The sequence below is a fragment of the Phocoena sinus genome, chromosome 11 (assembly GCF_008692025.1).
Source record: "Phocoena sinus isolate mPhoSin1 chromosome 11, mPhoSin1.pri, whole genome shotgun sequence".
In the NCBI taxonomy this organism is placed as follows: domain Eukaryota; kingdom Metazoa; phylum Chordata; class Mammalia; order Artiodactyla; family Phocoenidae; genus Phocoena; species Phocoena sinus.
This window is the reverse complement of record NC_045773.1, coordinates 25,945,083-25,971,460: the sequence shown is the minus strand read 5'-3', so window position 1 is coordinate 25,971,460 and position 26,378 is coordinate 25,945,083. Positions and strand designations below refer to the sequence as shown.

At 42.2% G+C, this 26,378-nt stretch overlaps 1 protein-coding gene across 3 annotated transcripts in view; it reads right to left on the bottom strand.

The window, feature by feature from the left end:
* The window catches only part of PSMD6 (proteasome 26S subunit, non-ATPase 6), a 91,763-nt gene that overhangs the window by 6,838 nt on the left and 58,547 nt on the right, over positions 1–26,378 (bottom strand). The window contains exons 6-11 of one of the 3 annotated variants that reach the window (XM_032649604.1): positions 23,030–23,290; positions 17,526–17,669; positions 13,200–13,405; positions 10,302–10,447; positions 9,422–9,641; positions 9,207–9,315 (exon numbers count right to left, since the gene is read on the bottom strand). In XM_032649604.1, the coding sequence (XP_032505495.1) occupies positions 9,207–9,315; positions 9,422–9,641; positions 10,302–10,447; positions 13,200–13,403 (679 nt within the window). In that variant the 5' untranslated portion in view covers positions 13,404–13,405; positions 17,526–17,669; positions 23,030–23,290. Of the gene's footprint in view, positions 1–9,206; positions 9,316–9,421; positions 9,642–10,301; positions 10,448–13,199; positions 13,406–13,944; positions 14,107–14,147; positions 14,483–17,525; positions 17,670–23,029; positions 23,291–26,378 lie in introns of those variants that run through there. The other 2 variants (XM_032649602.1, XM_032649603.1) reach the window with 2 other exon arrangements.

Below are 26,378 nucleotides of genomic sequence, written 5' to 3'. Positions count from 1 at the left end.
GCCACAAGGCACCAAGTGCTAATTAACCCCACTATACCAGGAAGGGCCACTATACCTGCACACCCATATCAAGTGGATAACAGCCAGCACACGCTGAGCAAAGAGGCAGCAAGCATCCAAACTAAAAGCCACCACTCGATTCCAGAGAAGAGGGCAGAGTAGAGGGACTTGAGCTCACCCACTCTCGCAAAAACACCAAAATCACAACCGCTGAACAACCACTGATAAAGAAGACTGGAACCTACCAACACAGATATTTCACACTCAATGAAAAGAAGCAGCCACAACAAGACGGCAGGAGGCGCACTGTTGTGACATAATCGAATCCCATTCCTGCCGGGCGAGTGACCCCCAAACTGGAAAATAAATATATCACAGAGGTTCTCCCACAAGAGTGAGAGTCCTGAGCCCCACATTAGGCTCCCCAGCCTGAGGGTCTGGCACTGGGAGGAGGAATCCCAAAAGCTTTGAAGGCCAGTGGGGCTTGAGTACAGGAGCTCCACAGGACTGGGGGGAACAGACATGCCACTCTTGGAGGGCGCACACAAGGTCTCATGTACACTGGGACCCAGCACAAAGCAGCAACTCCACAGGAGCCAGGGCTAGACCTAACTGTGAATCTTGGAGGGTCTCCTGGGGAGGCAGGGGCTGGCTGTGGCTCACACCAATCACTAGTCTCTGCGGGGAGGCCCCAGAGACTACTGATCAGCATGAGCTCTCCTGGAGGTCACCATTTTGGCATCAAGACCTGGCCCTACCCAACAGCCTACAGGCTCCAGTGCTGGAAAGCCTCAACCAGCAGGATGGGAACACAGCCCCACCCATCAGCAGACCAGCTGCCTAAAGCCATACTGAGCTCCCAGCCACCTATAAACACACCCCTTGACACTGCCCTGCCCACCAGAGGGACAAGACCCACCAGTGAGCAGGCACCAGTCCCTCGCACCAGGAAGCCTGCACAAGCCTCAGGACCAACCTCACCCACCAGAGGGCAGACACCAGAAGCAAGACGAGCTACGATCTTCCAGCCTGCAGAAAGGCGACCACAAACAGAAAATCAGACAAAACGAGACAGCAATGTGTTTCAGATGAAGGAACAAGATAAAAATCCATAAGAACAACTAAATGAAGAGGAAGTAGATGACCTACCTGAAAAAGAATTTACATTAATGACAGTAAATATGATCCAAGATCTCAAAAAGAATGCAGGCACAGACCAAGAAGTTACAAGAGACGTTTAACAAAGAGAAGATTTAAAGAATAAACAGAGATGAACAACACAAAAACTGGAATGAAAAACAAACTAGAAAGGATCAGTAGCACAATAACTAAGGCAGAAGAATGAACGAGTAAGCTGGAAGACGGAATGGTGGAAATCACTGCCACGGAACAGAATAAAGAATGAAAAGAAATGAGGACAGTCTCAGAGACCTCTGGGATAACACTAAGTGCACCAACATTCACATTATAGGGGTTCCAGAAGAAAAAGAGAGAAAGGGCCTGAGAAAATATTTGAAGAGATTATGGCTGCAAACTTCCCTAACATGAGAAAGGAAACACTCACTCAAATCCAGGAAGCACAGAGAGGCCGATACAAGATAAACCCAAGGAGGAACACTCCAAGACACATGTTAAACAAAAAGTAAAGACAAAGAAAAAATATAAAAAGCAACAAGGGAATAGCAACAAATAACATACAAAGGAACCCCCATAAGATTATCAGCTGATTTTTCAGCAGAAACTGCAGGACAGAAGGGAGTGGCATGATATAAAGTGATGAAAGGGAAAAACCTACAGCCAAGAATACTCTACCCAGCAAGGCTCTAGTTCAGATTCGATGGAGAAATCAAAAGCTTTACAGACAAGCAAAAGCTAACAGAGTTTAGAACCACCAAACCACCTTTACAACAAATCCTAAAAGAACTTCTCTAGGCGGAAAAGAAAAGGCCACAACTAGAATCAAGAAAATTACAAATGGAGAAGCTCACTGGTAGAGGCAAATACAAAGTAACGGTAGGAAATCATCCACACGCATATATTATATCAAAACCCGCAATTGTGAGGAAAGTACACAGGCAGGATATTGGAAATGCATTTGAGATTAAGAGATCAGCAACTTAACACAATCCTGTACATATACAGACTGGCATATCAAAACCTCATGGGAATTACAAACCAAAAATCTGCAATAGAGACACAAAAAAGAAAACGCAATCCAAACACATCACTGAAGATAGACATCAAATCACGAGAAGAGAACAAAAGAGGAAGGAAAGAAAAAAAGACCTTCAAAACCAAATCCAAAATAATTAACAAAATGGCAATAAAACATTCATACTGATGATTACCTTAAACGTAAATGGATTAAAAGGTCCAAACAAAAGACACAGATTGGCTGAATGGATATAAAAACAAGACTCGTATACATGCTATCTACAAGAAATCCACTTCAGATCTAGGGACACATACAGACAAAGTGAGGGGATGGAAAAAAGGTATTCCATGCAAATGGAAATCAAAAGAAAGCTGGACTAGCAGTACTCATATCAGACAAAATAGACTTGAAAATAAAGACTTGCAGGAGACAAAGGAGGACACTACATAATGTTCAAGGGATCAATCCAAGAAGATGTGACAGTTGTAAATATATATGCACCAAACACAGGAGCACCTCAATATATAAGGCAAATGCTAACAGCCATAAAGGGAGAAATTGACAGTAAGACAATAATAGCAGGGGACTTTAACATCCCCCTTTCATCAATGGACAGATCATCCAGACAGAAAATCAATAAGGAAACACAGGCATTAAACGACACATTAGACCAGATGGACTTAATTGATATTTACAGAGCATTCCATCCATCCGAAAGCAGCAGAATACTCATTCTTCTAAACATTCTCCAGGACAGATCACATCTTGGGCCACAAATTGAGCCTCAGTAAATTTAAGAAAAGTGAAATCGTATCAAGCCTCTTTTCCAACCACAGCGCTATGAGATTAGACATCAGTTACAGGAAAAAAACTAAAAAATACAAACACATGGAGGCTAAACAATGCTACTAAACAACCAATGGCTCACTGAAGAAATCAAAGAGGAAATCAAAAATTACCTAGAGACAAATGACAATGAAAACATGATGGGCCAAAACCTTTGGGACACAGCAAAAGCAGTTCTAAGAAGGAAGTTTACAGCAATACATTCTTACTTCAGGAAACAAGAAAAATCTCAAATAAACAACCTAACCTTACACCTAAAGCAACCAGAGGAAGAACAACAAACAAAACCCAAAGTTAGTAGAAGGAAAGAAATCATAAAGATCAGAGCAGAAATAAATGAAATAGAGACGAAAAAAACAATAGAAAAGGTCAATGAAACTAAAAGCTGGTTCTTTGAGAAGATAAACAAACTTGCTAAATCTGTAGCCAGACTCATCAAGAAAAAAAAGGGAGAGGACTCAAATCAATAAAATGAGAAATGAAAAAGGAGAAGTTACAAGGGATACCACAGAAATACAAAGGATCATAAGAGACTACTACAAACAACCATATGCCAATAAAATGGACAACCTGGAAGAAGTGGACTAATTCTTAGAAAGATACAACCTTCCAAGACTGAACCAGGAAGAAATACAGAATATGAACAGGCCAATCACAAGTACTTAAATTGAAACAGTGATTAAAAAACTTCGAACAAACATAAGTCCTGGCTTCACAGGTGAATTCTGTCAAACATTTAGAGAAGCATGAACACCTGTCTTTCTGAAACTCTTCCAAAAAATTGCAGAGGAAGAAACGCTCCCAAGGTCATTCTATGAGGCCACCCTCACCCTGACACAAAACCAAAGATACCACAAAAAAAAGAAAATTACAGGCCAGTATCACTGATGAACATAAACACAAAAATACTCGACAAAATACTAGCAAACCAAATCCAACAATACACTAAAAGGATCTCACAGCATACTCAAGTGGGATTTATCCCAGGTATGCAAGGATTCTTCAGTATCCACAACTCAATCAGTGTGATACACATTAACAAACTGAAGAATAAAAACCATATGATCATCTCAACAGATGCAGAAAAAGCTTTTGACAAAATTCAACACCCATTTATGATAACAGCTCTCCAGAGTGGGAATTGAGGGAACTTACCTCAACATAATAAAGGCCATATATGACCAACCCACAGCTAACATCATTCTCAACAGTGAAAAGCTATAAGCGTTCCCTCTAAGATCAGCAACAAGGCAAGGATGGCCACTGCCACCACTCCTATTCAGCATAGTTTTGGAAGTCCTAGCCATGGCAATGAAAGAAAAAGAAAGAAAAGGAATCCAAACTGGAAAAGAAGTAAAACTGTCACCGTTGGCAATGACATGATAGTATACAAAGAAAATATGCTACCAGAAAACTACTAGAGCTCATCAATGAATTCAGTAAAGTTGCAGGATACAAAATTAATACACAGAAATCCTTTGCATTCCTATATACTAACAACAAAAGATCAGAAAGAAAAATTAAGGAAACAATCCCATTTTCCATCACATCAAAAAGAACAAAACACCTAGGAATAAACCTACCAAAGGAGACAAAAGACCTGTACTCTGAAAACTGTAAGACCCTGAAGAAAGAAATTGAAGATGACACAAACAGATGGAAGGATATATACCATGTTCTTGGATTGGAAGAATCAATATTGTCAAAATGACTGTACTACCCAAGGCAATCTACAGATTCAGTGCAATCCCTATCAAATTACAAATGGCATTTTTCACAGAACTAGAACAAAAAAATTGTTTTACTTTATATGGAGACACAAAAGACCCTGAATAGCCAGAGCAATTCTGAGAAACAAAAACGGAGCTGGAGGAATCAAACCCTCTGATTTCAAACTATGCTACAGAGCTACAGTCATCAAGACAATATGGTACTTGGCACAAAAACAGACATATAGATCAACAGAGCAGGACAGAAAGCTCAGAAATAAAAACTCAGGCACTTATGGTCAATTAATCTACAACAAAGAAGGCAAGAATATACAATGGAGAAAAAACAGTCTCTTCAATAAGTGGTGCCGGACAGCCACATGTAAAAGAAATTAGAACATTCTCTAACACCATACACAAAAATAAACCTGAAATGGATCATAGACCTAAATGTAAGGCTGGACACTATAAAACTCTTAGAGGAAAGCATAGGCAGACCACTCTTTGACATAAATCACAGCAATATCTTTTTTGATCACCTCCTAGAGTAATGAAAATAAAAATAAGAATAAACAAATGGGGCCTAATTAAACGTAAAAGCTTCTGTACAACAAAGGAAACCATAAACAGAAGGAAAAGACAACCCACAGAATGGGAGAAAATATTTGCAAATGAAGCAACCTACAAGGGATTAATCTCCAAAGTACACAAACAGCTCACACAGCTCTATGTCAAAAACAAACAATGCAGTCAAAAAATGGGCAGGGCTTCCCTGGTGGCGCAGTGGTTAAGAATCCGCCTGCCAATGCAGGGGACATGGGTTGGAGCCCTGGCCCAGGAAGATTCCACATGCCATGGAGCAACTAAGCCTGTGCACTATAACTGCTGAGCCTGTGCTCTAGAGCCTGCGGGCCACAACTCCTGCGGGCCACAACTACTGAGCCCACGTGCCTAGAGCCTGTGCTCCTCAACAAGAGAAGCCACCGCAATGAGAAGCCTGCTCGCCGCAATCAGAGGAAAGCCCACACGCAGCAACAAAGACCCAATGCAGCCAAAAAAATAAAAATAAAAATGAGCAGAAGATCTAAATCAACATTTCTCCAAAGAAGACATACAGATGGCCAAAAAGCACATGAAAAGATGCTCAACATCAGTAATTATCAGAAAAGTGCAAAGCAAAACTACAATGAGGTATCACCTCACAAGGGTCAGAATGGCCATCATCAAAATGTCTACAAACAATAAATGCTGGAGAGGGTGTGGAGAAAAGGGAACCCTCCTACACTGTTGGTAGGAATGTAAACTGGTGCAACCACTATGGAGAACAATATGGAGGATCTTTTAAAAACTAAGTATAGAACTACCATATGATCCAGCAATCCCACTCCTGGGCATATATCCAGAGAAAACCATAATCCGAAAAGTTACATGCAACCCAGTGTTCACTGCAGCACTATTTAAAACAGCTAACACATGGAAGCAACCTAAATGTCCATTGACAAAGGAATGGATAATGAAGGTGTGGTACACATATACAATGGAGTATTACTCAGCCACAAAAAAAGAATGAGATAATACCATCTGCAGCAGCACAGATGGATCTACAGATTATCATACTAAGTGAAGTAAGTCAGACAGAGAAAGATAAGTATATGGTATCACTCATACGTGGTATCTAATTAAAAAAAAAAGATACAGGGCTTCCCTGGTGGCGCAGTGGTTGAGAGTCCGCCTGCCGATGCAGGGGACACGGGTTCGTGCCCCGGTCTGGGAAGATCCCACATGCCGCGGAGCGGCTGGGCCCATGAGCCGTGGCCGCTGAGCCTGCGCATCCGGAGCCTGTGCTCCGCGACGGGAGAGGCCACAGCAGTGAGAGGCCCGCGTACCGCAAACAAAAAAAAGATACAAGTGAACTTACTTACAAAACAGAAACAGACTTACAGATATCAAAAATAAACTTACGGTTACCAAAGGGGAAACGGGAGGGGGAGGGATAAATCAGGAGCTCGGGTTGAACATACACACACTACTATATATAAGATAGATAACCAACAAAGACCTGCTGTATAGCACAGGGAACTCTAATATTCTGTGATAACCTATATGAGAAAAGAATCTAAAAAAGAATGAATAAATGTATACGTATAACTGAATCATTTTCCTGTACGCCTGAAACTAACACACTGTAAATCAACTATACTCCAATGAAATTAAAATATTTTTTAAAAATAAAAATAAAAATCTATCTGGGAAATGAGTAAATTTTAAAAGGTTGCCAGTAGGGATGGGGAAGATGGGAAGAGGTTACCTTAACCATTCAAAAGTTTCCAAAAGCCATCAATTTCATCACACTAGGATAGCACTTCCCCCCATTTTTCTCTTAAATTACAATTACACAGAGCACTCAGTAACATACAGGCACTGTGCTGGTGTCAAGATCACTACAAAGGAAAAAAGCGTAAGGTCTACTCTTAATTATCCCAAGTAGCAGTAGAGAAAAACTCTAAAAAAGAATCACAAAATAATTTGCTGTTTAAAAAATGGGGCAGGGAATTCCCTAGCGGCCCAGTGGTTAGGACTCTGCACTTTCACTGCCAAGGGTGTGGGTTCAATCCCTGGTTGGGGAACTAAGATCCTGAAAGCCACGCGGCGTGGCCAAAAAATAAAGATTAAAAAAAATTAAATAAGTAAAAATAGGTCATTTGACCAATAAGCACATGACAAAATATGCAGCATCACTACTCATCAGAGAAATGCAAATCAGAACCGTAAGATACCACTTCACACCCACTAAGATGCCTACGATCAAAAAGACACACGATAACCAGTATCAGATGTGGGGAAACTGGAACTCACACACACTGCTGGTGGGAATGTAAAATTGTGTAGCTGCTTTGGAGAACAGTTCAGCAGTTTCTCAAAAAGTTAATCAAAGAGTTACCATATGACACACCAATTCCATTACTAGGTATATCCCCAGGAGAAACTAGACATTGTGTCCACACAAAAACTTGTACATAAACATTCATTCCAGCGTTATTTATAATGTATCCATCATCTGATGAACGGATAAATAAAATGTCGTATATCCATGCAGTGGCGTTATCATTCAGCTCTAAACTGAATGAAGCACTGATACATGCTACAGCATGGATGACAGTAAAAGCATTATGCTGGGCAAAAGCAGCTAGGCACAAGAGGCCACATACTGTGTAATTCCATTCATATGCAATGTCCAGAATAAGCAAATCCATGGAGACAGAAAGACTAGGGGCTGGAACCAGGAACGGGAAGTGACTGCTAATGGGTACAGAACATCTTTTGGGGTGATGAAGATGTTCTGGAATTACTGGTGTGGCTGCACACCTTGTCAATATACTAAAACCACTGAAATTACACACTTTAAAATACTGAATTTTATAGTGATTGACATCTCAATAAAAAAAGAGGATGGGGCATAAAATAAGACTAGGAATGCAGAGAAGGGATTTAAAAAATTTTTGGACTGAAGGAAGAAGGGAAAAGCGCCACATTTGAGCAGAATAATGACGAGATCCACACGCAGAAAAAAGGGGAGAAGGGCAATTCTGCAGTACAACCTTGGGTGCAAACCCACCCATCGTGCACATATGGGAAGACAGGGCCATGCAGGTCGTTCACACTTGAGGAGCCCTGTTCCCACGCTGCGTGACGGGAGTAGTATGAATTCCCATATAAAGCAGCCTAACTTCATGCAGAAAGCACTCCATAAACACTGGGCCAAAACCTACTCCAAACACAGAAGACCATCATTTGGAGTCCTCCTAACCCATGTTTTGTAAATTCTACCTACTTATTAACCAAATACTTCCTGAAACTTGCAGCACAAACAAGAGAATTATCGATGCCAAGTTATTTAAGTTTTAGGAAAATCATCTGGGAAGGACCCCTGGGTTGAACACCACAAGCACTTTCAACAGATTTTCTCAACCAACATCCCTTGAAAATGATTTGCAACTCAGCACAAAGATTTAGCTGTTGCATAAATAACCCATTGTTGAATTCAACTCAATTAACATCAACTCAATCAAACGGAGATTCAAGATCTCAATTCTAAAACTCAGTACTTCGAACCATTTGCTCACTTTCTGCCTTACATCCCAGTAAGACTCTAAAGCAGGGGTCAGGCAAACTTCCCCGGCAAAGGGCCAGATGGTTGATATTTTTAGCCACTGAGAGCCATAGAGCTGTCATGTAGTTTTCTTTGTCCTGTTTTCTTAAACGATCCTTAAAAAATGTAAACATCAATCTTACCTCCTGGACCACACAAAAGCACTTGATCAAAGTCTGCTAACCCCCCTATAAACAAGATGGGCAAAAGATTAGCTGTACTGACCAAAGACCTACAGCTGTCTGCACACTATATTTTTCATATATGTGAAAAATCATCTTAGGTTATCTGCAAACAGGGTCAGGAATAAGATGAAGACAGTCAAAACGAGCAACTCTATCCTTACCTAATGATTGGAAGAAAACTGAGTAACGGCATTCATAGAGTGAAAACAGATACTGCCGAACTGCCGGAAGACTGTGCAACACTTCCAGAATCTCTGCTCCTTTAATCACCTAGAAAATTTTTTAAAAACAAATATGTGCTTTAATGATTTTTGTGTATTTAAGGTGTATTTTTGTGTATTTAAGGGGCATTCTTTAAATATGATCCAGTCATTACCTTTTCCCTAAGATCTGGTCTTTCTAAAGCAATCATGCTGACATAGACAGTGTAAGTCACAAAGGTTTTATAATCCATGAGTTCATAGGATGTAAATGTTGAAACAGTGTCAAGGAAGAGTTCAGCTGCCTGTTTGAAATCACGAATAGCCACACAATAAAGACCTTGATATACTTTTAGGCGGTTTCTCCGATCCCAGTCTCCTCCTTCCTCTATCAAGCTATAAAATACAAAACAGTAAGGTGATGATCTGAAAATAAACAGTGCCACTTTTTACAAGTTTTGTGTTATTATGAAAGAGAAAACAGCTTTTAACAACTTAAACCAAAAAGAAAAATTGAAGGAGAACATTTCTGTAAGTAAGAACATTAATTATTTGACCAAATTTACTAGTTGGAAACAAAAGAAAATAGGTAAATTTCTTACATCAATTTCTTATCTGTAGCATCATAATTTAGAGGGAATAAATCCCCACTGCTAAAACGCACCTCTGGGGACTTCCCTGGTGGTCCAATGGTAAAGAATCCACCTTACAATGCAAGAGACGCGGGTTCCGTCCCTGCTCAGGGAACTGAGATCCCACATGCCGTGTGGCAACTAAGCCCGCACGCCGCAACTACTGAGCTCGCGCGCCTCAACTAGAGAGCCCGTGTGCCGCAAACTACAGAGCCCATGCGCCCTGGAGCCTGCACACCACAGCTAGAGAAGAGAAAACCCGCATGCCACAACTAGAGAGAAGCCCACACACCACAACAAAGAGCCAGCACGCCACAAGAGAAAGGTCCTGTGTGCTTCAACAAAGATCCCGTGTGCCGCAACTAAGACCCGACACAGCCAAAAAATAAATAAAACACTAAAAAAATGAAAAAATAAAATTCACCTTTTGGCCTTTTCTGTGTTCCGTGTGATGAGGTCATTATCCATGTAAAATAAGCCAATTCTAAGGAGATAGAACACAATATCCAGTCGGTGACCCAGGGCCACGGTTTTGTCATATGTCTTGCGAAAGGCTGTCAGAGCGCCTTCCTGTCAAGAGAACCAAGGCAACAGGTGAGAAAAGGTTAAAAGTTTCAAAAGCTAATAGCTGTCTAGGATTTTCTTAGCAAGGAGTTGGGGAAACATGTAGGAGTAGAGATAGAACAGTATGGCCATGAGCTGATACTTGTTAAAGCCGGGGGATAATTGCATGGGGCTCCTTATACGATTCTCTCCACTTTTATAAAAAACACATCAACTGTGTCTAAGCATATACTTATATTCTAGAAAACAATGGAAGAAACACATTCACAATTTGTTCACCATTATTTCAGTATTCTTCTTTGTTCTATATTTTTTCCTTTAACAATTACAATACACTACTGTAAAATTACTGTAAACTGTCAATCTTATCACCTAAAGGGTAATAAATATTTTATCTTAATCACTGACTACTAGAACACAATTGAGTATTTAAATATACAACTCTATCTCAAATCATTGTGGAATAAAATGTTTTTATTGCTTTTAAAACATGAACATGTGGGACTTCCCTGGCAGTCCAGTGGTTAAGACACTGAGATTCCACTGCAGGGGATGCGGTTTGATCCCTGGTTGGGGAACTAAGATTCCACAGGCCACGTGGCCTGGCCAAAAAACAGCAAAAAAAACTACCACCACCACCACCAGCAAAAAAAAAAAAAAAAACCCAAAACAAAACAAAAACAACCCCCAAAAACAAAAAAATGAACATGAATAAAATCATTTGTTTATACTTGGTACCTTTTAGTATGTGTCTGGCTTCGTTTTACGTAATTATTAGTTATGCCTCATACATTTCTAAAAAGAGACTGGCAAGACAGTAATGGGCACACCCAGTACTAAGATCTCGGTTTTTAAATACTATCCCCCAATAAAAGAAACCAGGGATCCTAGGAGAAATGGATGATTCCAGGTTTGGAGAGTGAAAATAACAGGTGAGCCTGTGACATCTTGTTATAAGGAAGACCAAGGAGATCATGTCAAAAGGACCAAGAAACCATCCTGAAGGAACCTGCACTAACAAACTTGTAACAAACTGAGCACCGGAAAGAATAATGACTGAAATCAATACACCACAGTGAATAATAAAAATCCACTAAGTCCATTATTTAGTAATAGTACATAAAATAAAATATTAAAGCAAGAAAGTAAACGGGAGGGAAAAAAGACAACTCTTCTTTTTAGAAGAATGCTATTTAACAAATATGGAACATATTATTAGAACATCACCGATTTACAACCCCCTGATGTTGATTCAAACATATCCTTGTTGAAATTCCTTAAGGCCTGAATCAAAAGCTTTTAATTCCTCATTCACGTGTAATAATTTATCCTCTTTAAAACCAAACCAAAGCAAACCACACGCAGCCTAGAAAGCCACACAAACTATTAGCTATTTTTAAACTGTTCTGTATTTTCCAACTTTTTACAATGACCAAAGCTTCTTTTCTTCCAAACCCTAAATTTATAATCAGAAGAAAAAAACTTGTTTTAAATTTAAACTAAATAATAATAGCTCGTACCATTTAACATTTCAGCACTTTGCAGCAGGGACTAGTCCAAGCTCTTTGCTCCTAGGCACTATCATTATCCCTATTTAACAGATGAGGAAACTCATACAGAGGAGTAAATCATAATTACTGAAGTCAGAAATACAACCCAAGCAATCTTATCCAAGAGCTCACACTATTTAATTTTTTTATATTGACACCGTGTCATTCATTATGTAAATACTTCAGGGGGCACTGCTTAAAATTAGAACATTCAAAGCCCATCCTCTTAACCACTATTACAGAACTACTAAGTTAAAAAATTTAAAAGATCCAATGCTCGTGGGTATCCCTCTTGTGCCCTGATAGTGGAGTATAAATTAGGTTGGCTGCTGTGCAGGAGAACAGGCCACACATACTAAGATAAAAACTGTTCTTCGTCCCAGAGATTTCATCTCACAGAATACACCTTAGAGAAACATAAGCATATATACACAAAGAGGCACACACACAGGCATGTTTACACAGCAGTGGCTTGTCCTAGCAAAAAGAGCTGAAAACACCACACATACCCAACCACTGACTAGCTAAGTAACTACAGCATAGCCCTACCATGGACTACTAGCTAGCAGTCAGCCAGAATGAGCAAGATATAGGCACATTAACACGGGAGTCACTCAGATATAATGCTGAATGAAAAAGTAAACAACATGAGTACACTACGATTCCACTGATTTTTTTAAAACCAACTTTTAAAACCAATACTACCTAATTGGAAATGTACAATAAAAGAAATTAAAAGATCTGAGGAGATAGAGAATAAAGAAAACCAAAATAGAACTTCAGCATTAACTGTAATATTTTAGTTTCTTACAAGGAGACGATTACCTGTGTAAACAATAATTTTCAAAATGCACCAGAACCAATGCTTCCCAACCAGGATACGTTACAAAAGTGAACTACTGAGAATGATCCCAATTTTGTAAAAACAATAAATAAACACACACCTCCAAACAGGCACTTTGTTTTATTGGCATAGAAAGAGAGGGGGAAGACTACACACCGGTGGCTGTCCGGGGGCAGGTGACAGAATGGGTGTAGCAAGAAGACTACTTTTTCTTTATTAACTTTTTGCACTAATTCACTAGTTCAGGCAAGCAGGTTACCTCTGCACTTGGTGGAAAAGGACGTTAGTTTTTAAAATGAGACATTACTAACCTTGCACAGCGCCCATGTCAGGCTCTACAGAGAGGGGAGGCCATCTCACTCACCTTGTCACCTATCCGGCAGAGGTACTCGGCCTTTGCCATCATCGCGTCTCGGATTTCGCTCTCGCCCAGATTCTTCTCCGCATCTTCCAGCTCCTCGTCCAGACGTTTCAACTCGTCTTCATTTGCCTTCTTCATTTTACTGAGCAGGTCCACGTCCATCTGCCACTCAAGGGATTTGCACAAGGCTTCGTAATAAGGAGCCATGTCTGAGAGCGAACAAGAGGGATGTGGCTTAGGAGTGAGGCCCCGTCCTGCCCTAACCTCAGTGTCTACCCACTCCTTCCTCGTACACGACTGCGAGGTCATCCACCAGTCGCCTACCTGCCAGGAGGAAGGAATGGGACAGAGCTTGGTAAAGGGCTGGGCGGTCAGCATCAGGGCCAGGCCTGTCACCGCCGCCCTCTACTAGGGCCGGGGGGCGGACAACCTCGGTTTGCCTCTCGGCGGCTTCTGTTCCCACAGAGTCTTCCAACAAGGGAAAGGCTAAGCTTGTTTACACACACACACACACTCAGACCCGTGCGTACAAGGGTACAGGGCCCGCTGCCATTCACTCCTAGGAAGGGCGAAAGGAACCGACCCAAGTTTCCCCTCCACCCGCAATGCTGAAGTCCCCGAGACCAGTCGCTAATGACAGTAAGTCCTGTCTCTCTTCCGTGCCTGGCACGGGGCTCAATACCTCGGGATCCGCCCGCCCCCCGCCCCGAGGCTGGCCCCAGGGGGGGAGGCGCACAGAGATGCAAACCTCTGAGGGCAAGGCTGGAGGTCCCAGAAGGCGCCCCCGACAAAAGGAAAGCCCCGAAGGGCGCAAAGGCCAGGTCTGGTCTCGGGGACCCCGTCGCAGGGGCGCCCCGGGGTCGCGAGCCCCGCTGTGGAAAACCCCGCAGGCTCGGGAGCGCGGGGCCGCCCAGGCCTAGGCCGCTGACTCGGCTCTCGCGCCGGCCTCACTGTTATCGCGGACGGCTGCCATCAGCTCGTCGCGCACGGCCGCGTCCCCGCGGTGCTCCGGCAGGCTGAGCAGGAAGCGCAGCTGCGCGATGCGTAGGTCCGGATTCTTGGGCAGACCCTCCTCTTCCAGGTTCTCCAGCGGCATCGCGACGGCGAGGGTAGCGGCTCGGAACAAACGGCAACTCAGCCCGGTCCCGCGGCGGCGGCGGCGGAAGTGGAAGGAGTTCGCGACTGCGCCCGGAAGCCTCCAGCCCGGCTTCCGGTCCAGGGTCCCTCTCCGCCCATAGCGTCTCCTGCTGGACACGCCCGGGAATGCCTCACCCATCCCGAATGCGGGCGCCCTCGTGTGGTCGCCGGTGGCTTTCCCTCGCTCTCAGCCACGAGAGTCCCAGAGTGGGTGGTGCCCAACTCCAAGGTTGGATTTCCCTCTCCCCACTGGTAACCATTAGTTTGTTCTCTATATCTGTGATGGCTTTTACTTTTATGTGCATCTCATTTGAATTCTCCCAGTATTAGGAAGTAGTACTATTAGCCCATCTTGTAGATAAGAAAAATGAAGCACAAAGAAGTTAGGGAATATGACCAGCCAAGGTTATGCAACAGCTACGCCTGAATAAAAACCTCTGTCTGCAGCTCGAAAGCTCATGTTCTTTCCGCTCTTCTCAGAAAACGGCTCCCAGAATTCCACACTCTTAATACCAAAGCACCATTACTTTGTTTATGCAGAATTTAAGTCGTTGCGTGCCTGTGTTTTCAGCCTCTCTTTGTTCATGTTGCTACAGAGTCTTCAGAACAGGTAATGGTTACAGGAAATTCCACCTAGTGGATTTTCATAATTTACTTTTACTCTTCCCTCCGTTAGAAGTGCCTTTAGGTTGTCCAGGGTTGTTATTTTCCTAATATAAAAACCAAGATGGGGGCTTCCCTGGTGGCGCAGTGGTTGAGAGTCCACCTGCCGATGCAGGGGACATGAGTTCGTGCCCCGGTCTGGGAAGACCCCACATGCCATGGAGCGGCTGGGCCCATGAGCCATAGCCACCAAGCCTGCGTGTCCAGAGCCTGTGCTCTGCAACGGGAGAGGCCACAACAGTGAGAGGCCCACGTACCACAAAAAAAAAAACAAAAAACAAAAAACCAAGATGAACACCTTGGGACGTACACAGCATTTCATATTTTACGTTTTTTTTTTTTTTTCCTTAGCATAAATACCCAGGCAGGATTAATAGGCACAAGGAAGGAACCCTTTTTGATTTTCAAATATTGACTATCCAGTGGTTTTCAGAAAGAGTTAAACCAGTTTACACAGTCACTGAAACATTCGGGACTGCCACGTTCTCACCAGCAGAAGGCATTACCATAGGTTTCTAATAGCGCATCTGTTTCGGTAAAAGTAAACATTTTGAAGGCAACTCAAAAGACAGAGAAAATGTAGAGAGCACAGAAAAAATCACCAGCACTCCTTCATGTTAAACTTTTGGTGAAGAACTCTGTAAACCGCTTTCATTCGTTCATTCATTCAGCAAACATCATTGCACGGCTGCAAAGTACCAGGCACAGTTTGAGGCACTGGGAACACAGCAGTGAAGACCATGAAGGCCTTGTCCTCGGGGGAACGTACATTCTAGACACACTTAGCTTCACGGAAATTCACCTAGATATATATTAATAGGATCATTCTAAACTTGTACCTTATAAACTGCTTTGTTCGCCCCACCATGTATGGTAGATGTCTTTCCATGCCGGTAAATATGGATTGACGTCATCACTTCTAATGACCACATAGGATTCTATTATTTTTATGTACCAAGTTTTCCCCTTTCAATCCTTACTTGATATCAATTTGAATCATTTTCATTTTCTCACTCTCGTAAACACGCTAGGGTTGACCATCTACATGCATATATTTTCACACTTGGGTAATTATTTCTTACCCCAAATCCCTAGAAGTGTAATTGCTGAATAAGAGGGCTGAACGTTTTGCATTTTGACATAGTATATAAGGATTAAATTATTTTTCTAAAAATTATACACCAACTCACATTCCACCAACATTAAACAGAGGGCCTGTCTCCCCCTTTGCCAAGACATTTTTATCACCCATTTTAATCTTCGGCAACAGAAACAGTGTTGCTTTCCCATTACATTCCTCTTATTAGTATGACGCTGAATTTCTTTTCACAATTGTACTGACGCTACATATTTCCTCTTTGATGAAATGCCTATCTTGCTTTATCAATTCCTCTACGAAATCTTCCTTATTGATCTGTGAGCACTCTTCATATCTTAAGGAAACTAAATGCTTGTCAACTGTTGCAAAATTTCCTCTAGTTATTTTTCTACATTTTTATGGAATTTTTTTCAACATAAAAGTTTACAGTGTTTATGTAGTTAGATTTGTCGTTCTTTGCCTTATGGTCTCTGTTCTCATGGTCAAACCTTTCCAACACCACGATTTGAAAAATATTCATCCATGTTTTCCTCTGGTATATTTATGCTCTTCTTTCTTTCCTCCCTTCCTTCCTTCCTCCCTTCCTTCCTTTCTCTCTCTTTCTTCACTTATATCTTTGATCTATCTGGAATGTACATCTAAAGAGAAAGGTATATCATATTTAAAATATTTTTACAATTTACTAGGGGAATAATATATATTTATAATATATATATTTAAACTATACATATATATTTTAATATATATAATATTATATATATCTATAAAACCATATTTTCCAGCCCAGAATCTATTACTTGACATAAGATTTGACAGCAAAGAATATTTGCAATTAGCTCTATCTTAGTGACAAAAGCCTGTTCCCAAATGCCTATCCTCCTGCTTACAGAACTCTCAGGAGTGGCAGCTGTGGTCATGTGACCCAAAGCTGCTCAGATGAGTGAAGCTGAGGGAAACTGATTCATTGGCTGGTTAGCAATTCATGACCAATTTGTCTTGTCTCAACTAGATGAACCGGTTGGGCAGATTCTGTTTTCTTCTGGAGAATCCGAACTAGGAACCTCCCTGACGGTGTTCAGAGAGAAGCTGTCAGGAGAGCCACCATCTGAGTAAGAGTTCCAGAAAGAGAGAACAGAGAAAACTAAAAAGAGAGACACTCTAGAGCTGAACGACACCACGTTTCTAGTTTGAAAGAATCCACTGAGTACCCAGCAATAGGTATTTTTTTTAAAGTCGCCCACTGTGAAAACTCAGAACAGTGGGCACAACAAGAAAATTCCAAGGGTTAAAGGGAAGAAAAAACAAAGTCACTTAGGAAGGAATGAGCATCAGAATGGCTCATATCTTCTGAAATGGGACACTGGGGACCATGAAACAGGGCCTTCAGAGATCAAGGTAAAATGATTACCAGCCTAGACTCCCATACTCACCCTTTACTGTGGAGTGAATATGGGCATTTGAAGACCTACAAAAATCTCAAACATATCTCCCATCTGCCCATTCTCAGGAAGGAAGTCGCAGAGGATGAACTCTACCTAGAAAATGGGGAATCCAACCCAAGGGAAGAGGAATCCCTGGGATGGTATAAAGAGAGAGCTCAGGGAATGGACAAACAACAAGGTGCTACACACAGTGAACTGCATTCAGTATCTTACGATAAACCATAATGAAGAAAATTTTTTTAAATGTATATATATTAATAAGTGAATCACTTTGCCGTACAGCAGAAATTGACACATTGTAAATCAACTATATTTCAATTAAAAAAAAACGTCTGGCAAAGCATACATCAAAATGTTACCAGTAGTTATCTTTGAGTGGCAGAATTATGTGCAATTTTTCCTTTTTTTTTTAAATGAAGTTTCTGCTTTTTTCCAGTGAAGAAAAAAAGAGAGATCTCAGGATGACAACCTTGTCGATGACCTCGAAAGCTCCAGAAGGACTGGAGCAGGAAGTGGGTTCCCCGTGATACCTCTTTTTCTTTCTCCCCCTCTCTCCTCTTCACATGCACTTCCCTAGGAAATCACACTCACAGTAACTTCAAAATCTACTCAGAGTCTGGCCGCTTTCCACCATTTCTCCTGCTAACACCTGGTCCACTCCGCCACTCTCCGCCTCCTGGATCTTGGTCTCCTAACTGGTCTCCCTGCGTCGCCCCTGGTGCTCTTCTTGATAGACCAATCACCATGGTGTGACCCTTTTCAAGTTCAAGTTCCCCTTTACAGTGGCCCACAAGGCCCTGCGAGATGCCGCCTCCCAACGTCTCTGTGTTGTCCTCTTCGACCCTTCTCCCCTCACTCATCTGCTGCAGCTCCTGTCTCCTAGCTATGGCCACCTAGTAGACACCCACACACATTTCTTGAATCAATGAATGAATGAATAAATAGAGTGGAGGCTTCTAGAAGGGAATCTCCAAAAAGAAGAAACAGATCAAATACATGATGAGTTTGAAAATACTGAGAGTGTATTTATACTCTTGCCTGAGAGTCTAGGTCTGAGATAGGAACTTAGAAAACTATGCCCAAAACCACAAGACAATTATTAACCCCAATTGCACCAAAGTTGTACAGGAAAGAAAAAAGCAGTACAAGCACGTTGTTTAGAAAGACAGGGGTCAAACCCCCAAGACAAGGTTAAAAGTGGTGGCCTCTGGATGTGGGATACTATTGGGGAAGGTGCTGGAAGCCAGGCACTGTGGCTTTTTTCAAACCAAACCTTTAAAAACCATATACCACTTGAATAATTTGAAGAACACATTTAAATATTTGAGAAAAGCAGTCAAGACTCTGCATTTTTGTTTGAAGGCTCTGCTTTTGAATTTATAATCGTGAAGGTCTGGAATCTGCAAATCTCTTTGCCTCCTTAAACAATACTTCTTCCTGGATACATGATGGGTGTTTATTCTTAAATGTGTTACTCGTTGTGGACACTTCTGGAAACCCGTATCTCTGGTGGAGATTTTCCACTTGAGGAATTACTTTAACCCCACAGACAAGAGGGTGAACTCTGACAGCGATGAGCATTCTTGGATGAAAACAACAGACTGATTAGAATGAACGCAGGAAAAATTTTGACTTTTATACTTGGGATGCTTTCAGTTGTCATTTATTCTTTTTTTCACCTCACTTTTCACATTTTTATGTGAAGATAAATCTCTCAGGGAATTATGTGAAAATCCTCACTTCTGTCGTTTGATTTATGATTTCAGGTGAAGCCCAGCTTTAAACAAAATCCAGTATAAATTATTAGCCGATGTTTTGAAACCTGGAGCTAAGACATGAAGTATTTCAATTCAAAGAAGGGGGAAGATAAATTCAAGTCCATCAGCAAAGAACTAAAGAATCCTCCCAACCCCCCAAAAATGATCATCGGAGACTCAGAGTTTTGATAAGGAGTGGATATATGATCAAAAACTCATTATTAAGTTTAAGGGAAAACCTGTGTACATAGTCATTAAGGCAGAGAGAGCCGTTTAAATTATATACGACTGGTATTTTCTGGTTTCCGATTCTTCCTACTGTAGATTCGTAACCAAACTTCGACTGCAATTGCCCAGAGACCTAAATCACAGGGGATTCTGGGACTCATCACCAGGTGCCAACGCTCTCTGAGGCCACGTGCCCAGCTCCTGCCGTCAGGCTCTCTGCTCGGCACAGAGGAGACACATTTCTAGTCAGGTCTGTCTTCGTCTTTGCTTTTTAGCACCATGCCCACTAATTGCAGAGAAATCAACGGAACCCTGAACCGTTGCCGTGATTGGCTTGATCAAAGGGGTTCTTTGACCCATATTGACAGCTCATTATTGAACAGTAAATTGCCCATTCCATCAACCTCTCTGTAGCCATTAACTCAATTTGACTGGATTAACTAGTTTCACAAAGACCCTGCTAGAGAAGCCTGAAGTCTGGGGTCTTTGTTGCCTCTTGGAGAAAAAATAAACATGCCTCTTCTTTGTAGAATCCAGCCCCCTAGAAATTAAAACGTTGACTTGACACGGGCTATGGTGAGCTCAGGGCAGGGATGTCTCCTTTATCAGCTCTGCTTCTAGGGTTTATTTTTAAATCATACTTTCTTCAGTTATGATGAGTGTTACAAGCTCTCTTCTATTGCAGCCTGGTTTTATTTAGAAACTCGATCAAGCGGGCCCTCCTTCTTCTCAGCCTTTGTACTTTCCCTTTATGTGAGAGCATCTGGCTCTGAAAAGGATGCTCTGTTTCAGGGGACTGGATTCTTTCATTCTGAGCAGAACGTAGTCAGTTTGCTGTACCAGGCCCCGCAGGCCGCTGATGCGGATGACGACCATGCCCACTGCATTAAAACATGGTCCTCTTAGCGTATAATTAACTTCATCTGCTTGGCTGTGGCGATGCTCACTTTTAATTGCATGCACTTCCAGCTTTTTTACTGAATTTCAAAGGCTTGATATGAGAGGCTGATTACAGCTTCCCCGCTTACGTCCGAGATGGGTTTAAGCAGGCGCAGTTATCTCTACCACTGCCAGCGTCCTTCCTTGGAGGCAGCTACCGATGACACCTCAGAGGATGCCGACTTAGACCATCTGCTCCGAACACACCAAACTCCAGTGTTATGGCAGCACAACGATCAATCCACGGGGCATGCTCATCTCGCCCTCGCTAGAAGACACCTTTGCAAAGAAGCATCTTGGAGGAAGAAGAGTACTTACAAAATGCTCTTATTTCTGGATTTGGTTATCGAGCTGGAATAATTGACGTAAACAATATCAGTGTGATTTTTGATTACTAAAAGCCACTTGCACACAGCAGGAAGTGTCGAATGTGTCACACAGCATGACACTTTTCACACAGCCTCGCCATCATTATACTGATTTGCTGAACAAATATTTATAACCTCCTACTGTGTGCCGAGCACTGTTCTGGGTGCCGTGGGTATAGGACAGACCGGTAGCCACTAAGTTCATGGAGCTTATGTTCTGGTGGGGGAGGAATGGGGAAAGGTAAACAAACAACAGACCACTAAGTAAATTATTCAGACAGTGGCCAGAATAGCGAGGACGTAAACACATTCTTGGGATAGAGGTGGTAAGGAAAGGCTTTTGTGACAAGGGGACATTTAGGGTAAGATACAAATGATGGACTTGGTTTAGGATCACTTTTTAAGGAAGTTACCTGGTACCAACTTTCTCAGTTCCATTAGTAATTACCTCCCTTCATATACAAAACAAGTGATGAAACACGTGATAGCTTTTTTTTTTTTCCCTCTTGACAGTTTAAAAACAAGAGTGCTATAGGAAAGAGCACGGATTTACAACTGGCCTTGTGCAGCCATTGAGAACATAACAGGTAAAGTCATAAGCGCGGCCATGTTCCCATTTCTGGTGAACTGCTCAATTATAGAAATATCAATCCTGTTACCTGTCATAGCTCCAGTGCCACCCATTAGCCCCTCTGGAGAGGCTGCCCTAGGGGGACACATGACACACTGTGTAAACTGCTGGTGGCCTAGGAGACGCCCTGGCATGACCAGTTCTGTCCCAAAGGGAAGTACGGGGCACCGAGACTCTTACTTATCAGAACCTGAATTAGAAACGTGGTGGGATTCCCCAGTTGGTAGTGGACGTACAGAGCACAGCATGAAATAGGCGGTGCAGTTAGAGTGGCCACGATCAGATCAGAAAGTTAGGCGCGAGCTGGCAAGAAAGAGCAGGAGGAAGGGATGAATGTCTCACAGAGCCAAGGACTCAGGTGGTGATGGGAAGAAGAGTAGCCAGACAGACAAGAGTGGCGTCACCAACGGGGACAGGCATACCAGAATGAATATGCATCAACCCAGGCTGTGCAGGGACCAAGGTCAGCCTTACGGCCAGAACCAGCAAGCAGCAGATCGGTCTCTACGAGCCGAGTCGTGCTACAGTTTCTAATTGTCCCAAGAGGTCTAGTGCATGCCTCCCCCTCCTCGCCAACCAGACTATTTTCCAGAGTCCTCATGAGATAGGACCACATGGCTAAAATTCCAGGTGGCCCTCCCTCCCTCCCTCTCCCTTTCTTTCCTTCTTCCTCTCTTTCTTTTCTGTTTCTCTCTTTCTTTCTCTCTCTCCCTCTCTCTCTCTTTCTTTCATCACAAGTATCCTCACAATCAATGCTAGTCACTAACCCTCTCAGAGTGAGCCTCTGCCCCTAGTAAGTCTGGTAAAATTGAACAAAACTACATATGCCCTCACCTTTTCAGGCAGCAATCCCACTTCTAATCACTACCCTGAAGATACACCCCCAGTCATACAAAAATACACACGCACACGCTTATTCATGGCATCATTACGTGAAGCTGTACAGTACTGGAAACAATTTACATGCCCCAATATAGGAAAGGGGTCGAATAAGCTACAGCACATAACGCACGACGAAGCATTAGGCAGAGCTAAAAAAGAATAAGGAAAATCCTTATGAACTGATATGATTTCCAGAAATCAAAGGTTATCATTTAACAACAAAAATGATCAAGGGGCGTAAGGCAAAAGGCACTACAAAAGGTATAAATTCAAAGCTAACCACTAGGCCGTAAATACTGAAAGAGGAAAGAAAAGGGTGAGTCTCTGATTTTTGTCATCAGGAGTCTAAGACACAACCACAGAGCCCTGCTAAACATCGTGCAACCAGTCTAGAACACACGGCACCTACATTCCAATTTCTTCTTAAGATAAACTTGAAAAAACTACACTGGACACATCGAAACGGCGCTGTATCCAGCCAATTCAACAAAGCAGAGGCGCGGGAAAGTGAACTTTGGGAAAGAATTAAATAGTGAACATTTAAAGAAGAGCTGTGGTCTAATGGGAAAAATCAGAACTGTGTCAGACTTCCTACTGCTCATCTATACCACTTAGTAGTGCTTTGATTTTGAACATTTTTTTTGCAGGGCGTAGGGTGCAGGTGAGGGAGGTTTCGGAGGTACTCACAGGTTCAGTCCCTTTCCTCCGAGAAGCCCCCGTGAAGGGAACGGAGAGCCGTGTTTCGTGCGGTCACCAGCAGAGGGCAGCAGCGTCCACCGAGTCTCTCAGAGCCCAGCCTGCGGAGGAGCCCGGCTCCCGGGGGCCCCAGGTCCGCCTGGGGATCAGGAATTCCAGGGGCGGTGGGCAAGGCGGCGTGCAGCTGGTCCAGGGGTAAGCGTGTACCGCACGGAGGCACTTGGTATTAATCACAGCCAATTTGGGCGTCTTCTAAATTTCCCGAGAGAAAAATGATAGAAAAACCCTCTCATTTAAAAGCTGAATATGACCTTCAAAACAGTGCCCCTGATTTTAGTTACAAGTGAAGCAAAAGAGCCTTAGAAATCCGTATTCCTAATTTTAGACGTGGATAAAGATAATTTATTATTTCCTTCATTTAGTCAACCATATGGTGATTCAGGCCCTACTACGTGCTCAACTCAATATTACACGTTGTAGGCAAAAAAAAAAAAAAAAAAAAAAAAAACCAAAAACAAAAAAAACCAACAAATTAAAAAAAACGTAGACCCCGTAGAAACAAACAATCCAAGTCCAAGTCAAAGAATTTTTCGAAGTGAGTTATGATGATATCAATTATGTATTTTTAAATTGACTTTTAACCATAAAATGAATAATTAGCATTGACGTGGAGGCCAGTATTCTTGGTTAACTCAAACCATTGAGCCGGGTACTTCTTTAAACACTCAACGAATGCTAAATCATTTAATCTGTGTATAACAACCCAGTGAGATACTCTTATGACTCCTTATTACAGAGGTTCATAGAGGTTAAGTAGCTTGACCAAGCCCACACAGCTAGTACATGACAGAGTAGGATTTGAACTCAAGACGTCTGGATCCAAACTCCAGGCTCCTAGCCATGATATCACACTTACCACTGCCAAGCATTGACCATAGCAGAGTCCTCCATGAGGACTGATCTTCCACGAGGACTGATCTTCCACATAGAATTAATTCACACTCCCTCCCTGAACTGTTACTTTCCATCACCCTAGAGTGACTGATCACCCATCCTTCCTACCTCTTTCCCTTCCTATGAAGTGCCATGTCACATGAACCATGACGTTTAAGAGAAGACAGAATTCTTTTGTTCTTTAGTTTGGGTTTATCCTAAAAGAACATCACACCTCATTCTGACCTTTTCCTTGTACTGTGTTGATAATTTAAGTAACTGTTTTCTTGACTTAATAGAATGTCTCATTTAAGTGTCGCTTCAAAATTAATCACCCAAGTTACCCAGACTCAAAACAGCTGTTATCCTCCCTCCCCTTATCCCCAAGGTAATTTTGCCAGGTCATGTAGTGGCTTCCTCCTGTATTTTCCCTAAAATGTCTCCTAAATCTTCTTTTCCATTTCAGTAGCAGCTACTAGTGTTCCTTACCCCCAGCCTGGGGCTTTATAACAGCCTCTCAACTGGTCTCCAGACCCCGATCCATTCCACAAACCTCTTCCAGATGAAGCTACGAAAGCTATGTATAGATCAGGTCATATTTCTTGCTCTGAAACTTTGCACGGCTTCACTTGTCTATAAAATTAAGTACTGAATCCATCAAGAATTAGTCTTTTCTAATTGGGTCATTTGTAGAGACATGGATGGACCTAGAGACTGTCATACAGAGTGAAGTAAGTCAGAAAGAGGAAAACAAATATCGTATATTAACGCATATATGTGGAACCTAGAAAAATGGCACAGATGAACCGGTTTGCAAGGCAGAAATGGAGACACGGATGTAGAGAACAAACGTATGGACACCAAGGGGGGAAAGCGGCAGGTGGAGGTGGTGGTGGGATGAATTGGGAGATTGGGATTGACATGTATACACTAATATGTATAAAACAGATAGCTAATAAGAAACTGCTGTGTAAAAAAAATAAATAAAATGCAAAAAAAAAAAAAAGGATCAGTCTTTTCACCCAAGCTCCAACTTAGTTTTACAGCTCCCTGGTTCACAAAAGTACTTCATTCCATAGGCAAATTCATAAAGACAGAAAGTAGAAAAGACGTTACCAAAGACTCGGGGAAGAGGAGAGTTAGGCTTAATGGTTACAAAGTTTCTCTTTGAGGAGATGAAAACATTTTGGAAATCATAGTGAAGGTTTATTCAACACTGAATGTAATTCATGCCACAGAATGAGACACATAAAAATGGTTACAATGTCAAATTTTATGTTGTATGTATTTTACCACAATAAAAAAATTCACAAAAAGTATACTTCATTCTAGCACAACTAGACCAATTGCTTCTTCCGCTCTGAACCACATTCCCCGATTAATTTTTACCTTTCCACAAGGCAGAAAAAAAATGGTCTGTCCATATCGTCTATGATTTCTCGAACCTCGTGAGGCTTCCGGCTTCCTCCTTCTGATCAGTGAAATATTACAATAAAAATTTCAGACTGGGCTTCCCTGGTGGCACAGTGGTTGAGAGTCCACCTGCCGATGCAGGGGACACGGGTTCGTGCCCTGGTCTGGGAAGATCCCACATGCTGCGGAGCGGCTGGGCCCGTGAGCCATGGCCGCTGAACCTGCGCGTCCGGAGCCTGTGCTCCGCAATGAGAGAGGCCACAGCAGCGAGAGGCCCGAGTACCGCAAAAAAAAAAAAAAAAAAATTTCAGACTGTCTCTAGTGGCTTTTATTGCTTTTCTGTCCCAAGTTTATAGGAACATTCTTTTCTTTCTTCTCAGTGAGACCTTCTAATAAAAGCCTACAGAAATAGCAAAACAAGTTCATGTCATGGACGCCGCTTTCTAACCAGTTAGATGGTCTCTCGTGGAGTACTTTCTCCAAAGAGGTCATGAGTGCTCTGGACCGTCACGCCATGCACTGTGGTCTTATCTTTCCCTTTTCAAAAGCAAGCTGGCTGGGAGATTTCCTAGACCGTATATAACCGCCAAATGCCTGAACATTTTAACATCCCTCTTTTTTTTTTTTTTTTTTTTTTTTTTACTGGAGAACACTGATGCCACACTTTAAGCTTTATTTTAGGGAAAAATAATTGAACGCCTACTCTGTTTAAAAGGATGCTACAGTTACTGAACAGCAGCTTTACTGTCACTGTGGGATGTCTAAAATTGAAGAGTTCATATGTCTGCAGGAAGAGTCCTAAGCAAGCTTTACTCCAAGAACCTTGCACTCAAAACAGCAAGGTCCTACTGCAGAGCATGGGGACCTACATTTAATATCCTGGGATAAACCATAATGGCAAAGAATCTGAAAAAGGAGAGATATGTGACTGAATCACTTTGCTGCACACCTGAAACTGACATAACATTGTACATCAACTCTACTTCAATTTTTT